This window comes from Poecile atricapillus, chromosome 1 (genome assembly GCF_030490865.1).
Source record: "Poecile atricapillus isolate bPoeAtr1 chromosome 1, bPoeAtr1.hap1, whole genome shotgun sequence".
In the NCBI taxonomy this organism is placed as follows: Eukaryota; Metazoa; Chordata; class Aves; order Passeriformes; family Paridae; genus Poecile; species Poecile atricapillus.
The window spans coordinates 4,051,326-4,069,772 of record NC_081249.1 but is presented as its reverse complement, the minus strand read 5'-3'; the positions used below and the strand labels follow the sequence as shown (position 1 = coordinate 4,069,772).

At 42.0% G+C, this 18,447-nt stretch overlaps 1 protein-coding gene across 1 annotated transcript in view; it reads left to right on the top strand.

Moving 5' to 3' along the window:
- DSCAM (DS cell adhesion molecule) overlaps positions 1-18,447 on the top strand; it is a 441,606-nt gene that overhangs the window by 259,684 nt on the left and 163,475 nt on the right. The window contains exons 5-8 of the mRNA XM_058834121.1: positions 1,391-1,669; positions 5,722-5,997; positions 8,336-8,632; positions 9,451-9,726. Of these exons, the coding sequence (XP_058690104.1) occupies positions 1,391-1,669; positions 5,722-5,997; positions 8,336-8,632; positions 9,451-9,726 (1,128 nt within the window). The remainder of the gene's footprint in view (positions 1-1,390; positions 1,670-5,721; positions 5,998-8,335; positions 8,633-9,450; positions 9,727-18,447) is intronic.

Sequence of the window (18,447 nt, the reverse complement as noted above, 5' to 3'; positions counted from 1 at the left end):
TAACCATCACCGCCGCCTTCCTAATGAGACACTCAGCAAGCTGAATGTGGCTTTGGCCTCAGTGGCTCAGTGTTTTCCTGGCACCTAGAAAGCAGAAAAACCTCTGCTCTCACCTTTCACTGGACTTGGAATTTGGGGGGTTTTATTGAGATATGGTCACCAAAAAAAAAAAATAAAATTTAGTCCTTTTTTTTAACATTGCGGTTTTGGTTTTTGGATTGATAGTTTAACTTAAATAGCCTTAAGATGTTTGCTCTCCTGGATGTCCTCCCAGGTGTGGCTGCAATTCATAAAGATATATCTAAGCTCATTTTAAACCAGCTAGCTCAGGTACTGATTACATTTGGAAAGGCTTGAATTCAGCATGAACTGCTCCTTTAATCTCTCCAGCTCCTTACAGGGACCTGCTGCAGCTGCCCTGTGAGCAGCACCTGAGTTTGCTAAGCTAAAATGCCTCTTGAACAAGCCAGAATTGTGGCAATTGCACCTACATGCAGTCAGCTATGATTAGATATACCCAAAAAGAGGTCAGTGTGTCAGGTAGGAGCTGGTCAGCTCGTGGAGTTTCTTTGTGACACAGAAATCTCAGCAAGGTGCGTGCGTGTGGTGAGAAATTACTTTGGTGAATATTTCTTCAGTATTTTTGTGGCAATAGCTCCAGGATGGGCTGCACACAACTTTGAATTGTGCCAACCTCTGTCTCCAAACTGAAATTACAAACCCAGCACTATTTCTAATGGGTGCATGCACCTCTGGTGAAGGCAATCCTGCCACACATCTGTGAGATACATAAATCCATGCCAGGTGCTGCACAAGTGAGGGCTGCGGTTGTCAGCAAATTGAGCACAGAAAGATGCACTATTAAGCTGTAAGTTGGTCTTGTCACGTTAAGTTCTTTTCCCACAGAAGAAGAAAAGGCTTGTCTGTCAGTTTGACTGCAGATAGAAATCCCTGTGCCTTTGCCCATTTGTCTCCTGACAGGGGAATAAATTGCTCCTTTAATTCAAAGCCTTCAGACCACCAAGAAGAAGGGACAATGTGTTGGCTCCAATCTAGTTGAGAAGTGGCAATAATTGCTAAGGCAACACATTTCTGGCTCTCCCTGTGTCTCAGAGGGAACGTGAAGGATGACCAGCAAAACGTTTGCCACCTGGAAAAGATCCAGTGAGAGGATTTCCAAGCAGCGATGAGTTGCTTCAGCAGCATGTGCTGCTGGATCCCAGCCACCCCAACTCAGACTGGTGGCTGGGTCAGAGAAGCAAACTCTAGTGCCCAAAACACTGGGCTGGCGAGTCAGAAAATGCAGGAGAAAAAAAAAGGAAAATATTGACACATTGCCTAGGGAGTTAATTTTAAGGCTCTGGCTGAAAAGAGTTTCTCTGTGTTTCAGACCCAGCGAACTCAGCTCCATCTATCCTAGATGGGTTTGACCACCGCAAAGCCATGGCAGGACAGCGAGTGGAGCTGCCTTGCAAAGCATCAGGGCACCCGGCACCAAAGTACCGCTGGCTGAAGGACAACGTCCCCTGGGAGCCCGACAGCCGCTTCCGACAGACGGTGACGGGGCTGCTGATCGAGAACACGCGGCCCTCGGACTCGGGCAGCTACGTCTGCGAGGTGTGGAACAACTACGGCACCGCCGAGATGATCGGGCGCCTCCACGTCAAACGTAGGTGGTGGGGTGGTGTTAGCAGAGACAGGGGACAGCTTGGACCAGGGCCCTGCCTTGGGCAGGTTTCTGGCAGCAGCTTTTATTGAGGTGGCCACTGTTACAAATAGATGTAGGGGTTTAGACAAGCCCCTGCCTTTTTGCCCAGGCCTCTGGCAGCAGGCTGTAGCTTTGCTGAGGTGGCCAGCACCCCAAAACCTGCTCTTGTTCACAAGTTCTTTAATAATGGCTGATTCAGTCTATAAAAGAATTTATTTATTTATTTATTTATTCATTCATTCATTTATTTATTCATTTAATAGACATAAAAACTAACAAACATAGGGCTTAAAACAGACTATACAACACACAGGAATAAGGGGAAAAGGGACTACTAGTAAATAAGTACAGCCCGAGGCTAAAGGTAATTAATTTTACAGCTAGCGGAGAAATAATTTAACTTAGGATATAAAGTTGCTTACCAGCCAGTTTGTGATGGCGCACACACCAAAATCCTTCCCCTCAATTCCCAGGGAAGTATGGGAATCTGCATCCAAACAAACTCGGGGAGTTTGTTTATCAGGGTGTGTAGGATGCTTCTGCCTCTGTCATAATTAGTGTGTCTTTTTTAGTCTTTGTAAAACAGTGTCTCTCAGTGAAGAATATTTATTTTGCTGTTATCTCTTCCCACATCTGCTCTCCAGACTAAGATGTTGATTCTTAGCTGAGGCCTGAGCTCTTTTGGCTCCAGAGATGACCCCTTTGGGCCTTTCACCCACCTGGGTTATCCCTTTCATATGCACCAACCCTGGAGAGCAGGAGGACACATCTCCCTGGAGAGGGGAAGGACACATCCTGCAACAGCCAACACCCCAAAACCCACTCTCACCCACAAGTCCTTCATAATGACCTCTCAGGTCTACTACAACGTGAATTATTTAGAATAAACACAAGGAAAACAGGCACAAGACTTTAAACAGACTTACTTTCTACACAGGAAAACAAAAAAAGAGCTACTAATAGATAAAAGCACCATGCATGATAATAAAGTTACCTGTGTTACAGTTAGTGAAGAAAGAGTTTTGATCAGGAGCCAATGGTACTTACCAGTGAATGACAGTGATGTGCTGAAGTCGCCTCATTTCTCTCAGTCCCAGGGAAGTGTCTCAATACCAACATCTCAGCATTGAGGAGAACTCTCCACACACTCAGAGAGTGTATAAGAGATTTCTGATTTTATGAAAATCACAGCAGTCTTTTATAACGGCAGAAGTAGTTGTCTGTCAGTCACTTATTTCTGCTTATCCTCTCCCACGCATTCAAGGCAGGATGTTTGTTGTGCCTAAGAGTGTTTTTCAGCTGAGATAATTCATCACAAAACAAACTGTGAGGGCCTAGTTTAGATTTGGGGAAATAGATGAGTTTTTTGCTGTGTCAGGGGGTGAAAAGTCCTGCCACAGCTGACTGTTGGTGCTGTTACCTGATATTGAAAGAGAAAAACCCTTGCAACAGTGCTGAAATCGTGAAATAAAAAGCAGGCCTTGATTGGAAGCTTCCAGGTGTCCCAATGGTCATGGACACATCCAGTACTGGATCTCTACAATTTTATAAGTTTAACAAATTACTATTCTTAACAAATATTGTCCAATTAAAAGAGCAGTTAGTTAGGTAATTTTTGGAGTTGGTCCAGGGCTTCTTTGCCCCACTTTTTGTTAAGTCTTCTCAGATTCTGGTTGTAAAACTGTTCTTCTTGTAGGTCCTCTACTTGAAAATAAGGCTAAACAGTATTTCAGGAATGTGTTAGAAGGTTTGCTTATTGTACTAAGATTTGAGAGAAAGGGTGGGAAAAGTACCAGGAGTTACATAACTCTGCAATAAGTTCAGAGCTACAAATATATGAAAAATTCATAAAAGCACAACTGTTTAGGCATCAGTACCAAGCTGTTGCCTTACCTTGCCGTACCTTCTGTTTCTTTAATTTATCTTAGCAATGATTAAAGTCCTCAAAGTTGTGTAACGACACAAAGCAGGCTCTGTGGAGATGAGTTAGTTGGCCAATTGAGCGATCAGAAGTGCAAATGGATGCAATTTCCAGTGTAGCTCTATAATTCATCACATGGAGGATATGTAATTTAGAAGCATGAATTGGGTGCTGGAAAAGAAATTGCAAATGTTCTCATAAATAAAGCTGCCAAATTCTCATTGCCATGACTCATGGTGCTTCAGTAATATTGAATACTCATAGTTCCCCTCAGTTGAGTATTCATGTGTGAATATTCTGAACGTTTCACAAATTCTACAAAGATAATTATTACTTCAGGAGCACCACACTGGAAAAGTGTTATGCTACTACTGTTGAAAAAACCCCAAAATTATTTCCTAGAATAGAAATAATGCTCTGTGAACTAACATTTCCACCTAGACAGCATGACTAGCAAACTGAAAAAGGAGAAGTTTGTGAGCAGTTCAGGCTATAAAAATATCCTCACAAATAATTGCACGTAACGTTTTTGGGCAAAACAAAACCGAGGTGAAAAATCTGCCATTCATGAGTTATAACTGAGGAGCTTTGGTTCTAAATGTATTCATCAAAATAGTCATAAAAATGAGTTGAACCTGGTCTTGTATGATGCAAAGTCAAGACTTGCAGAGACATGATGACTGCTGATGACACTCAAAGCATCCCCAGTGCCTGGTAATGTGTTTTTCCTAATGATTCTGCACCCAGCCAGTGGAAATTCTCTGGATCAGGCTGGCAGGAAATAAAGCTGGGCAAAGAAATTTTACCCTCCTCTGCAATGGAGGATGTGACTTGCTTGCATCATCATGGCTCTGGGATATCGATGATGTGCTTCTGTGTGACTATTTTGTTTATTGTATTGTTGCCAGTTTTTAGCTTTTGTAGTGTTTTTATAGGAAACAGAGATATTCAGTGACTTCTAACATGCATCTCAGCACAGATCAATTATTGCTTTGGACCTTTGTCTGTAATTCAGAATGTCTGAGGCTGCTGTGTGTTTTTCCCAGGCCTCTATTCCTGATTAACCACTATAGATTAATTCCAACTTTTCTGTTATAAAATATTTAATAAAGTGAACAAGCTGGTTTTTTAAGTATGTGTGTGTGTGTTTGTGCACGTGTGTGTATATTTGTATGCAAGCAGCTAAAAGAAAAATGATGACGGTTTTTATTTCATGTCAGAGATAGTATCAGTGGTGACAGCAATCCCTTATCTTTATGAGGAAGTCAAACCAATTTATACAAGTCATGAGATGAGATCTGTGTTCTGCAGTGCTGATAACTCTGAGGTAGCAGGATAAAGATTGTTTTCCTTGAATTTACATTTATGACTTTTCTTCGGTAATGTTCATCCTCTTTTTTTTGCAATGTAAAATTTGCATCCTCCCATCCCACTGTTTCTTTTGGCTGACTTGAAAATATTGTACCCACATCAAAGCAGAAAATCTGGTGAGCCCACACACTGAAACACTTCCATGTGGACATATCAGATGGATATCCATGTGTCTACCTTCACTAACATCTTCCACTCTCAAAAGCTAATCTTGTAATTGGCATTTATTGCACTTGTTCACACTAGGGAATGGTTTGGGAAAGTGTAAATTTGGTTCCTTTTGCCAGAAATTAAACCAGAAAATGAGTTTCAGGAATGCACTTAATGCACAAGATTCGAAGGTCCACACTGAACTAATGTGAAATAACATCCTGCCCTCCCAAAACCCATGTAGTGGCATGTTAAATCCCAGAGCACTGATGATGTTACTTGTAGGTCTGATCCTACTGTTCACCTGGCCATGGGATTATGTGTTGAATGGGTTATCCCTATAGATCTATTTAGATCTAATGTTTTTGCCATGTGTATTGGTGGCAAAAATGTTTTTTTTAGAGCAGCACTGTCATCTGTTATTTTTTTGGTGTTTTTTTTAAGAAGGGTATGGCTGTGATTTTTATTGTTCTCTTTAACTGAGAGTTGATCTGTGACTCGCACACAAATGCACATTTATAATATTCCCCTCTTCCCTTTCTCTCCCCCTTATTTCACCTCAAACCTCCAGAACCGCTAAAAGCCACCATCAGCCCGCGCAAAGTCAAGAGCAGCGTCGGCAGCCAAGTGTCCTTGTCCTGCAGCGTGACGGGAACCGAGGACCAGGAGCTGTCCTGGTACCGCAACGGGGAAATCATCAACCCCGGCAACAACGTGCGCATCACCGGCATCAACCGCGAGAACCTGATCATGGACGGCATGGCCAAGAGCGACGGCGGCGCCTACCAGTGCTTTGTGCGCAAGGACAAGATGTCAGCTCAAGACTACGTCCAGGTGGTGCTGGAAGGTCAGTCTCCACCTGTCGGGCAGTTCTGGTTTCCAAAATTACCCCCAAGTCGTCTTTGGTGCCGTGGTTTCAGAGTGGTGGCGCCTTGAAGATCTAGAAATAAAGCAGCGCGCTTTCGAGACGATATTGGTAGAGGAGGTAATGACAGAGCTGGTCTTTAATCTGCCCCTTTATCCTGGGGCAGATTATCTTTATCCAGGGGCAGATATGGAAAAACACCCACACCACAGAGGGCAAATACAATGGAAACTTTTATAAGTTTAGCAAATCAGCATAATTGACAGGAATTCCCAGCTAGAATCTCTAGTAATGAGGTAATTCTCTCCCTTGGTTCCACCGCTTCTGGAGGCATCTTTCTTGCTCCTAGCTGTACTTTGTTTATGAGAAAGTGTGTGTGGCTCATCCTTGGTTCCCAGGAAAAAGCAAGAAAGGATCGGGGCCGTCGGGAATGTGTTTTGTCTTTCTGTCTATCAGGGTATGAAAAGTTAGCTGGGAACTTTGTAAATATACAATAATAGTTTACAGAATTATGAATATATATGAATAATATATAAAAGCAAAAATCTTTTTGGCATCAGTGGAGTTTACAAAAAAGTGGGTACTCGTGAAATGTCCATGGGGTTTATTGTGCCCCACTCATAAGAGAATGGAAAAATCAATTTGAAAAATAAAAATAAATCCTTCCCCAGCAGGTCTCTATTAAAAATCCAAACATTGCTTTTCTGGTTGGGTGTATTGGCTGACAGCTTAGAGATCATCTAAAATAACTGATACAATGTTCTACATGGTAATCAAGTGAGGAAAGTCATCAATTTGCACAGAGGCATCTTGCTAATGAGGCTGTGGTGCAGGCATGGCATGGCCACTATTTTTAGAGTTTCTGCAGAAGAAGAAGAAGAGATTACCTGCCTGGACTGAGTTACCTCGGCAACCATCTCCCATGACGAGGAAAGCCTAAAGAGCATATTGATAATCTATCATGGTGTTGGGAGAGTGCAGGTTATCAGAGAGCAGCAGCAGGGAAGATTTCAAAGACACTCAGGTCTCACTGGGAAAATAATGTCTGCTTTCATCTCAAAAAAAAAAGCCTGTCACTTGAATTAAAAAAAGGGGGAAAAAAAAAGAGGAGGAGTGGCAGAGGTACATAGTGTGCACATTCACAGATTCATTGGTCCTGTGTCAACTCCCTTTCAGGATAAAAAGCTTTTCTCTTTTTTTTTGTGTTGCTGCTGTTCTGTTTTCTGAGGGGTGACAGTATCCAGTACACCACAAAGGAAAGGAAGGGAGTCAGGGATCAAAATAAATAAATTAGAAACTGTCACATAACCAATGGGACAGAAATGAGAGGGGGAGAGGGGGCAGAGGCAAAAAATAAAATAAATGAATAAAATCAAATGATATTCCAGGGATACTGAGGCCTCTCAACATTCTGAGAATGCCAGTGCTTATCTTTTTACCATGTGGCAAGCAAGGGAATTTTGCAGCCCTGTTTTTAAAATTAGATTTTCAAAGGAAAACAAACACAGATTGCATGACCACAGAAAGAACTTCCTAACTAATACCAGGGTGTCAGCACTCCTAAATGTTACCCCAGTGAACTCTCTGAAGAGGATGGTATTTAATCCTGCTCCCTGCTTACAAAGTTTCTGTGCCTACCCATTTCTTTATTCATTTCCCTGGTACAGGCTGAGTGTTTTGGGGGACAGTTCACAGGATAAAGTGTTCGAATGCTCTCATTCAGAGAAATATTTATCTGTAACACAAAATGACCACAGAAAGAAATTGGCATCACTGCTGTTACTGGCAATCTGTATTCAGAAAAGCTTAATTTAATACTTTCCTAAATGGGGCATTGCATGCCAGGACTAAACTGCTGTGTGAAATCAGGCTATGCAAGTTGTGCCTGGCTCTTGGCAACAGGATTCATCCTCAACTTCCCAAGGAACTAAAATCTACCAGGAGAGGAGAATCTCCAAATGTGTTGAGGTTTTGCTGTATGTCTTCTATAACGAACTGCATATGGTTTTAAAACTTTTCTGCGGGAACACAGCAGTTCATAGAGATGCCTGATCCTATTCAAGTGTTTTTCCTACAGCAGAGCCACTGCCAGGTTTCTCAGAAGATGTAAAATACTCGCCATAAGCAAAGGGTCATTTAAGTCCTTTACTTAAGTGGCGGAATTTATTTCCCTTTCTCATTAATTAGGGTTACATCCTGGAAAACAATTGCTTATATTGCTTCTAAAAAAGACCTTGGCTCATGGCATATGCTCCAGGCTAGAGGGGACAAACTTTACACCACGTAAGCACTGTTTTCCTGCTTTTCTCTCCCTCGGCAGACGGAACTCCCAAAATCATCTCTGCCTTCAGCGAGAAGGTGGTGAGCCCAGGAGAGCCGGTGTCCCTGATGTGCAACGTGAAGGGGACCCCCCTGCCCACCATCACCTGGACACTGGACGAGGATCCCATCGTGAAGGACGGCAGCCACCGGATCAGCCAGATCATCACGTCCGAGGGCAACGTGGTCAGTTACCTGAACATCTCCAACACCCAGGTCCGAGACGGGGGCGTTTATCGCTGCACTGCCAACAACTCTGCGGGAGTCGTCCTGTACCAGGCTCGAATAAACGTAAGAGGTGCTTGTCAAATCAGCTCCTCAAAAAAAACACACATAACTCATTGTAGTGGAGAAGAAGATTGCTGCATGTGATGAGATTTTGGAATGCCAAAAAATCAGCTTACTGTCTTTTTTTCCCTCTTCTTTTCGCCCCCGCTCTCTTTTTCCACCCTGCCTCTCCAGCCCCATCTAGAAAGTGTATGGTATGGTTAAATGTTGGAAGAACCCTTTGGCTTGTGTCCTTCAGTCTATTTTTCCTATACTCATCTCTACTAGTTCACAGTCTCTTTGCTTTAGTCCTATTGTGCATGTTTTGTTTTTCTTTTCCTTCCCTCCTTTACTTGTCCAACATCCATTGTAATTATTCATGTATACAGAACTTTAGCTTGAATTTCTGGCTCTACATGGCATAATACCCATTCTCGTGGGTATATCTATACTTTATATACATAGCAAATGTAAAAGCTAACTGTTTCAGTGTTCTCATGTGTAACAGGATCCCAGCTCCGTATCAGTGTTGGTATTTCACATTAATTAAATCACACTCAGCCTTTTAATTTGTAACACAGCTAAGATTTTATCAGGCAAGTGTTGGATAACACAAATACATACCCATATAATTAGTATGGATGCTGCAGGGCAAGGAAGAAGCTAGAGCATACAAAGATTAGGGAAACTGCTCGAGTAGCTCTTAAAAGGAAGAATCTGCCAAATGCTAAGAAGTGTGTTGAGAGCCACATCTGTTAACATCTGTATATCCAGAAATAACTACACACGTTCCCTCCAGCAAGCGAGCCTTTAAATTGTCTTCAAGAGTTCCTTCCTTTGCCTTGGCAGGGCCAGCGAGCATCCGGCCGATGAAGAACATCACAGCCATCGCTGGGAGGGACACCTACATCCACTGCAGGGTCATTGGGTACCCCTACTACTCCATCAAGTGGTACAAGAACTCCAACCTGCTGCCCTTCAACCATCGCCAAGTGGCGTTCGAGAACAACGGCACGCTGAAGCTCTCGGACGTGCAGAAGGAGGTGGATGAGGGCGAGTACACCTGCAATGTCCTGGTCCAGCCCCAGCTGTCCACCAGCCAGAGCGTGCACGTGACGGTGAAAGGTGAGGATGGCTGGGAGGAGCAGAGCCTGGCTAATTGCTGGGTGTTTTGTGGAATGGCACATGTAGGATTGTGCTGGCAGTGGGATAACGAGCGGTTCGAGGAGGTTAATCCAGATTTGTGTTTGTTTTTAATGATGACACGGAGCTAATCAGTCATTGTGTTTTGTTCTCTCCTGACTTTTACCCTCCTTGGCTCAGCTGGCAAAGTATTGCCTTGTTGCTGTTGTTGCCTGTGAGTGGGGGCCTTGCAGCTCGAGTTTGCTATGAGCACTTTTCACTATAACTAAATCAGGAAATAAATGGTTTGTCACACACGTTTTGCTGGTGACTGTCTCTCTACTGGACAACAAAGTTCCAATTCTCATTAGCCAGTGACTTTCTGGCTTTTAAAACATGAGATGAGAATTTTAATGTCTGTATTTTTGCCACTAAGCAGAGACAGGAACTAAAAGCATTAACCTTGCCTTCCTCTTATTAAGTGATTATCTGAGTGCTCTTCATGCTTAGAAAGATAACGCTGTAAATAAATGTGACTTGAAATTCTAATAGGATGCTTCAAATCTATTCAAATAGTCCAAAACAAGGATGTTCAGATGGCCCTGAAAGATTTCAGAAAGAGATTGAGAATAGGAATTTTTTACCATTGTGTCCTGCCTGTTCTGACATTGGCAATGTTCAGACCTATTCATGAGGATACAAAAGACAGAAAACCTGATTGCAGTAGCACCTAGTTTTGAGCAATGGGGCCACTAAATACTGCACTTCATGTGAGCCTGTAGGAAGAATTGGGGTATAATTTCACTGTTCCTGAAGTTGTTAGAAATTTTTCCTGGGTTGCTTTTTAGGGTTTTATATTTTTGGAGGCAGAGGAGAGGAAGGAAGGCAGGTTGAATCTTGTACCCATTCTCAGATAAGATGCAGAGAACAGTAAGGTAAAATGACTTTGTTACAGACATCTGATCTCTTAATTTCCTTCTGCTCTGTTACTTTTGCCCTTAGCAGTCTGGAGTGATGCAATTGCTATTTTCTTTCAAGAGTTTAGGGGATTAGCTGTAAGCCACGAGCAATTTGGACTCTGAAAGGCATGACACCTCACACACCTGAGACCATCAGGGGCACTGGTCACAAGCTGTGGCATAAAAAGCCAATGCCACCTTTTGTTTTCATGTGTGCTGTGCTTTGCTTGACATTACAATGATATCACAGATCTGTTGATAGAGTTTAGGAACTGAATGACAAATCAGTCACTGTGTTGCTGCTTCACTAAGAGGCCACTGTGGAAATTCTGGTGGGGAAAAGCTGCCTCTTAAATGATACCATTTCTCAAATGACTGTCAAAATCAATGTAGCCAGGCAAAACAAATCCAGCAGTCACAGGCATTGGGATCAAAACAATACCAGTCGCTGAGAACACTAACTGGTATCTCAGGTGAAATACTGCTTTTTCTTCCATTATGTAGCAGTTTCCAACTTGACAATTCCTCCCCCAGAAAGCAGATTGCCAGCTCTAGCAATTTGGATTGAGCTGTAACTTTAGTCAATGATTTTACTTCCTTCATGGGTTTCTACTTCCCACTAGACTAGGTTGCTCCAAGCCTTGAAAAGGCACTGTAATTTGAAAATAAAGTTAATAGCCTGACCTCAGCTACAAAGCCCAAAATGTCACAGGTGAGGTTTTTAGGTCAGACCTGAGCAGTTCTCAGTGTTTTGCTGTTTTAGCTTGAGGTCAGCAGTGCCACGGTGGATTTTACCGAACATATTAATGCAGAGTCAAAAGTGGCCTGGTGTTTTAAAATATTATTAATGTGTGTGTGATGCCTTTTCATTTTATAGAATCCAAAGTTAATGGGTTGAGTTTTTAAGCACTTGTATTTGATACTAAAAAGTACAAAACATGGCCCAGTTTGCACACCGGAGGTTAAAAGTACTCTGAAATATGACATTGTAAGGGGGGTTAAAATCAATGTTCAAATATCCTTATTTACAGTTCAGCTTCTCCTACCATCAGTGTAATTTGTTTTTTCAGAGAAACAGAGGGAGAATTATTGTCCATCTTCAGTACAAGTCCTCTGCTTTGCTCTCAGTTCTGCTACAAGCTTTGTGGGTGACCTCAAACCAGTCACCTGAAGGGTGATTCAGAATAGATGACACTTAATGAGTTCTTAATTAGTGGGATTTTCCCCCTCCATGCTCTCTTTTGAGGACATAATTACTAATTTCCTCATGAATTTATCATCTCTGTGGTATCAGAATGTTTCAGAAACAATGTATTCATTTTCAAAAGCCACCTGGGTCACCAGGAGAAGTGGCAATAAGGCGCAAACTGAACTCAAAAATATCCACACATTTTTTTGTGTTCAATTTCAGAAGCTTACAGCTTAATTTTTCCAGTTCACCTGCCATTATGTAGCATTTATATGCTCAAAGCTCTGCTCCCATTGAAATGAAGTTGCTCCTGAGAGTTCTGTTTCCTCCTTCAGAGCAGTCACATCACCAGCTTAGCAACCCCCTGGGAAAGACAGATTTAAGTAATTTAATTAGCTTTATCTGACAATCTGTGGCAAAGGTAACTGCAGAATTTGGCTCTGTAGGGCAGTATTTATCTGCATTAGGCAAACAACTGGTTTTTAAAGTTGGCAGCCCTCTGCCACATTTACTTTCCATTTTCCAAGTCCTCCAGCATGTGAAGCATCCTGGTTCTGTCTTGGATGAAAACTTGCTTAAAGCAGCATTTAAATAAAAACACGCAGCACCATGGGCGTGCCTTCAGATACAAGAGTGCTGTCCACTCTGCAGAGCATTTTGGCATTTACAAACATCCAAAAGAAAGTGAAACCATCCTTCAGAAATCACGATAAGGTCACAGAGAGGAGAACAGAACATTTCTTGACAATAATTTTAAATGAACCCCTGGCTGCCAGAGAACCTGACTGGGGCTTTCAGAGCCTTGCTGTGCATCCTCCCACCTGGCAGGCTCTGGGAGAGCCAAAAGCTTGGGAGCTGGGCATTTCTTTGGTGTTTGACCTTAAATCCTTTACTTCTTTGCCCTGCTGATCAGAAGAATCAATGAGCCACCCCATAAGATCCACTGTCCCATTTTTTAGGAATAACAGCTGCCCTCGTCACCTATGCCAGAGGTCTGCAGGCTCCAAATAACTCTGTCCCACAGAAACGTGGCTTGTCATTCCTGCCCTGCCCTCTCCCCCCAGCCCTTGCATTCCACTGTCCCAAAATCTGGATTTGGAAGGCAGCAGTCCCCTGAGCTGGCTGCTGGGAGCTGAGTGCACGAGCTGGCAGGAAAACGTGCGGGTTTCTGCTTGGCAGACAGAAACTCCCGTGGAACCGTGCCTGAGTCCTAACAGGGCTCTTTGGAAATCCAGCCAGCTTGGCATTAGTGTTTTTGTATTTAGACAAATGATTTGGCCAGTTCTTAGTTCTGACAAAAAAGCCACTTAAACTCCCCACCCTGTAATGCACAAGTGACAGAGGGAAGCTGCAGTTGTACTTACACACTTAATTTCTGTATCCATACCTGCCGAGCACTCACCTTTGCAAATGTAATAATACCTTTTCAGTATGTATTGCTTTGGCCTATGTTAGGTGTAATTTTATTTTTAGACCTTTTTATTTTTTTAAAATAAACTGAACCCCCTTTTCCCTGCCTCCTGCAAAGTGGGATCAGTAGTTACTGCCATCATCAGAAGTAATTGAGATTAGCCTTGCTAAGGATACTGCACACGTCCTTGCCAAGAAGAGAATTATTCTTAGCAGCACCAGTTTTTTGCTCTGTGTTCAGCCCAGCTTTCATGGTTTGCCAGAGGGGTTTGTACACATTTGCCAAATGCAGAGGACTGTTGGAGTCAGAGATCCTAAAGAGAAGAATATTCTCCAGAAAATGCAGATTTTCTGTTCATTCCTTCTCAGAATGACCTGTCCTCCTCCAGCTGGTGTTTTCTCCAGCTCCTCCTTTCCCAAGTCCTGGATCTTCTCCTCTGGGTTCCAAAATCAATCTGAACTTAGTGTTTATCATCTCAGCCTTCATTTCCACACTGCCTTGTTCTCAAGACTCAAAACTACCCTTTCCCTTTGGATACTCCAACCTTTCCCCAGCCTCCAGTTCCAATCCATCCTTCAAGTTCAAGCACTGGAGTGACAAATGTGTCCTGATTTCTGAAATCTCACCAGACTGGCTCAGCCACTGGAAGGTAGTGCTAGGATGTGCTCAGTGCTGCTTGGACTCTGTCACTGCAAAATGTCCTCTCCACATAGGATCATGTGGGGGTTTCATTTATTTATTGACTTGGTTTTGCTCAGACTGCAAAATTTGGGCACCATTGTGATGACTTTTTATAGGTAAAGCAAGAACATCTGAGGCAGGTGCCATCACCTGCTGCTCAATCCATGGGGCAGGTGGGACTTCTCAGGTTCTCACAACACCTTTTTTTTTGTTTGTTTTATGGTAGAATTGATATTTATTTAGAATTGATATGTCTCAGTTTTCCCACTCCCCCACCTTATTCTTCGAAATGGCCAAAGAATTGTAGCTGAAACCTTCCAGCTGGAGTGACTCAGCCTGAGGCAGACACCTGGCCTGGAAAACTGTTACCCAAACAAAAGTCAAACTGCAAGCAAATGAAAATAGTCTTGTCATGGGAAGTGTTGGCAAACAAAGAAGGAGGTTATATTACCCACCCTATCTCTAATTTTCATATTTCCATTGAAAAGGAAACCTACATTAAAGTGGAAAGATGTTAAAATAATAATAGCAGCATCTCTTTTACAGCATTTTAGTAGATCTCAGAGCATTTTAAGAGCAGGAGTGAGTTATTATCTCCATTTTTTTATTATGCAATTTATAGTAATAGTTTTCCCAGCTACAGTAAAAGCCATCAGTAGTAAGTGATGATTTTCTTGTCATCAGTCTCATGGGACACATTCTCATGTAAACAGCCTGCTGCTATTCACACTTCTCCAACAGGAATTAATTGAAAAAGAAGCCCCTGAGAGGGAAGGGTACAGCATCATTAAAATAAAAAGTGCAGTGTTCAAAAGCACTGGTTCTGATCTTGTAGAGCTTATGTATTTCATTGATTTAGAAAAGTTCTTGTATTTCAAGTGAGCACCTCACCTGTTGTGAACCACAAACAGGAACTGTGCCAGCTTTGTTTCATGTTAGAATACAGGCAAACCAAACAGGGGCCACTTCTAAATAGCTTCATGTTTGTAACTGTTTGAATAGATCCTCCTCATCCTCCCTGGGAAGTGTCTAGCTCTTTCTAATATCTGAAACACTGTTGGTGAATTTGCATTGCAAATCAGTTCAGGGAGAGCTGGTTTAGATAGCGAAAAATATGCAGCCACGAAAGGGAAAAACCCATCATTGGTAATCTTTGCAGGGTTCTTGGGACCGTGGTGCATTCTGCCATCAATCAATCTGCTAATCTGTGCATGCTTCAGCCTGGAAGTGGGGATTATGGCAAGTGGGAGTTCAGCTTCGTGCACATATCTCAGATCTTATCTATCCTACAGACTGACTTTGCCAATAGATTGAATCAGAAAAAAAAAAAAAACAACAACTCCTGGTCTTGACATCTTTTAGATACTTCTTTCATTATATCACTTTCTGCCTTTTTTCCACTCCCCCACACTGTATGGTTTCGGATCCCTTCAAACTTGTCACAACTTCCTTGGGAAGAAATGCTCAGATCTCTCAAAGTGACTGAAGTTGTCATGGCCAGGAATGTTCTGTGTGGCCAGAGTGAAAGAGAATGTGCCATTGTGCAAAACACCCTGGAAAATGCACTTAGGAATTCTTCTCAGGTCACATCATGGGCATGGACAGTAGTTCTGGGGGGCAAGCAGATTTCAGGGAATGTGCACTTTGATGGGGATGTCTCAGGTGTGTCCAACCTGCAGAAATTCCTGAAAGTAAGGCTGAAACAAACTGATATTCTTGTCAGGTCTGTGTAAATTATTTTTCCCGTTCAACACACAGCAGTTTAAGGTTAGCTCTGCACTTAAATACCTGATTTACATTCTTTGAAGTCTCACAAGTGCCATGTGGATGTGTCTTAATTTGCACAGCATACTTCTAATATAACTACTGTAAGGACTTTACCTCTGAAACTGCAGAAAATGGTCACCCAAAAATGTCTGTTAAAGTTGTTTCACCACTATCCCAGTATTCATGATGAGGAATTAATATGCACAAATCTAAATCTTATCACTTAAATCCAAACTAAAACTCCCTGGATTTGTGCACAGTCTTACATCTTCTGTCTTTCAAACACAATTTATGTCTGTGTATGGATGCATTTATCTGTGAATTATGCAAACAGTGTGAAATGAGCCTTAATACTCTAATAAGTGTCTCAGTTAAAGAGTTCAAGATGTTTTGTATATTATATATGGGTTTATCAGGAGCTGGCCCTCTTCTCTCTCTTACAGTGCAGATTTGTTTACTTAAGATTTGTGAGGAGTTGTGTTCTTGCTCTTTTTTTGGTGTTTATTTTGTAAATTACCTTTTGGCTCCAGTGATTTAGTTGGTTTTGACTTTTCCCAGTGATACCTGAGGACAAAGATCACTTTAGATCAGGTAGGGGTGAACAAGGGCAATATCTCTGGAGCAGGTTCCAAAACTGAGGCCTTTAATCAGGAAGCACTTTACCAATGAAAATATGAGTTTGTTGCATGAAAATACTCCTGCAGCTGCTGTCTTATCTTCAAATCAAGGTTTTCTTCTCTTAAAAATAAATGCATCCCCTTGGGCAGGGAACTGAACTGCCCACCATCCCAGCTTTGCAGGGTGTTTCAGGATGATAAGGGCTTGCCCTTATCCCCTCACAAAGGAGGCTGAAAGGAGATGGTTCCATTGATGGATGAGACGTGATTTAAAAGCACTTTTGGGTTCTACACAACATTTTAAATCCTCTCTCCTTATGGAGAAGCTCCCACTACAGCATCAGGGAGCCTGTGAGTGTTGTATGGCAGGAAAGGGGAGTGGGGACTGACTGTGATCGCTGTGGAAACTGAAAAATTGCTACACCATGGCTAGGGTTTGTGCAGAGTCAAAATAATTTTGGCTTTTCCACTCCCAGTGCATGAAATCTGGGGTCACACAGCTGCCCTAAGAGACTGCATAGCTTGGTGGTTGGGATTTTGCATCAGCCATAAATATTAATTGCCAAAAGTATTTTATATTGCAGACACAGCCCCTGCAACAGTGCTGGTGCAAGAAAACCCATCAGGGAGCTGTTTGGAATGATAAAGCAGGGGATGGCTTTTGTTTTGCTGTGCACAGCACCACGTTCAGCAGGCTGCTGCAGGAAACAGGAGATCTGCAGGGTGCTCTGTCTTGGTGAATCATCTCAGCAGCTCCTCAGCAAAACTCCTGTGGAGCAGAGGGCAAGAAATTAAGGATGTTCTTCTGCTAATGGAGAGCAGCGTGGAAGCCCTCCTTTCCCTCCTTTCCAGCAGTCCCCCAGAGGTACAGGAGACCTTGCTAGGGCACAAAACCATAATTTAAATCTTCCTGTATTAGCACTAATGAGGCTGGCCCATGCTCCTCTTCTTAAATAGACACTTAATTCAAGCTCTCATCAATAAAGCATTCCCAGGACAGCACTTGGTGGCATGAAGCAGAGATTTTCACTCTTCTGCCCCTTGTGGGTAGAGAAAGAAACATCCCTTCCACCTACACAAGAACAAAGAGTATTCTCTCTCTAGTTAAGATGGAACAACTTGTATATAAAATAGCACAGCTTCACCAAAAAATCAAATCCAAATATGGATATATCTGAAATATGGTCAAACTAAAGCAATATATAGGGAAGAAAAATACATAAACACTCCTTGAAGTATTTTAAACAGATTTTAAATGCATCTGTCCTACTGTAAATTTTCTCTCTAAGTACTATATACCACTCTTATTTTTTTTGTGCTGTTTGGCAATGGTACAGCTTCAGTGTGCAAAAAAACCCTCCTCATGTTGGTTAATCAAGTTTGATATTTTCCTGTCAAGGGTGTATCTCAACTTTTTACTGCAAATATCAATAGAGACAGAAAATTTTATGTTTCAGAAATTATTTGCTGGATATCATCACATATTTTTAATTAGTGTTGTTTGGTTTTTTTGGTTGTTTTTTTATTTTTTTTTTGTGGTCATTTCCTTCTTCAAACGAGCAGGAGGAAAGTTTATCTCCTATTATAGCTCACCAGAAACTTCCTTTATCAACCCAAACTGGTGAATACCACAGCTGAAAAACATTCTTCAACACTTCAAAGTTTTTTGCAAGACTATTTACTTTCTTCTAAGTACTGATTTTAAATTTCACACCGGCTTTTAAAATAAGCTCCTTGTCAGGACTGCAAGCTGCTGCAGGTTGAATATTCATTATATTTTATGAAGCAGAAATGTTGGTTTCCTCTGTATCTTAAAAACCTGAGTAGAAGGAAAATGTGCTGCCTAAAAATATTTCAGCCAATTTCTGAAATACTCTGCAGGCTGCTACTTATATTTTAGAGGAGGTAAATGCAGCCTTGCAAATCAATATTTTCTGAAAAACATTTCAATGTCACCTAATGCTCTTTCTCCCTGTTTTCTTCATCAGGGAGATGGAGAGTGAAGATGCACATTATAATCCTTGGGCAATATTTTGCCTGACTTTTGATATCATTTTGTCTGTGAAAGATTGGCTCAAATTTGTTTCACACTCAGCAGAA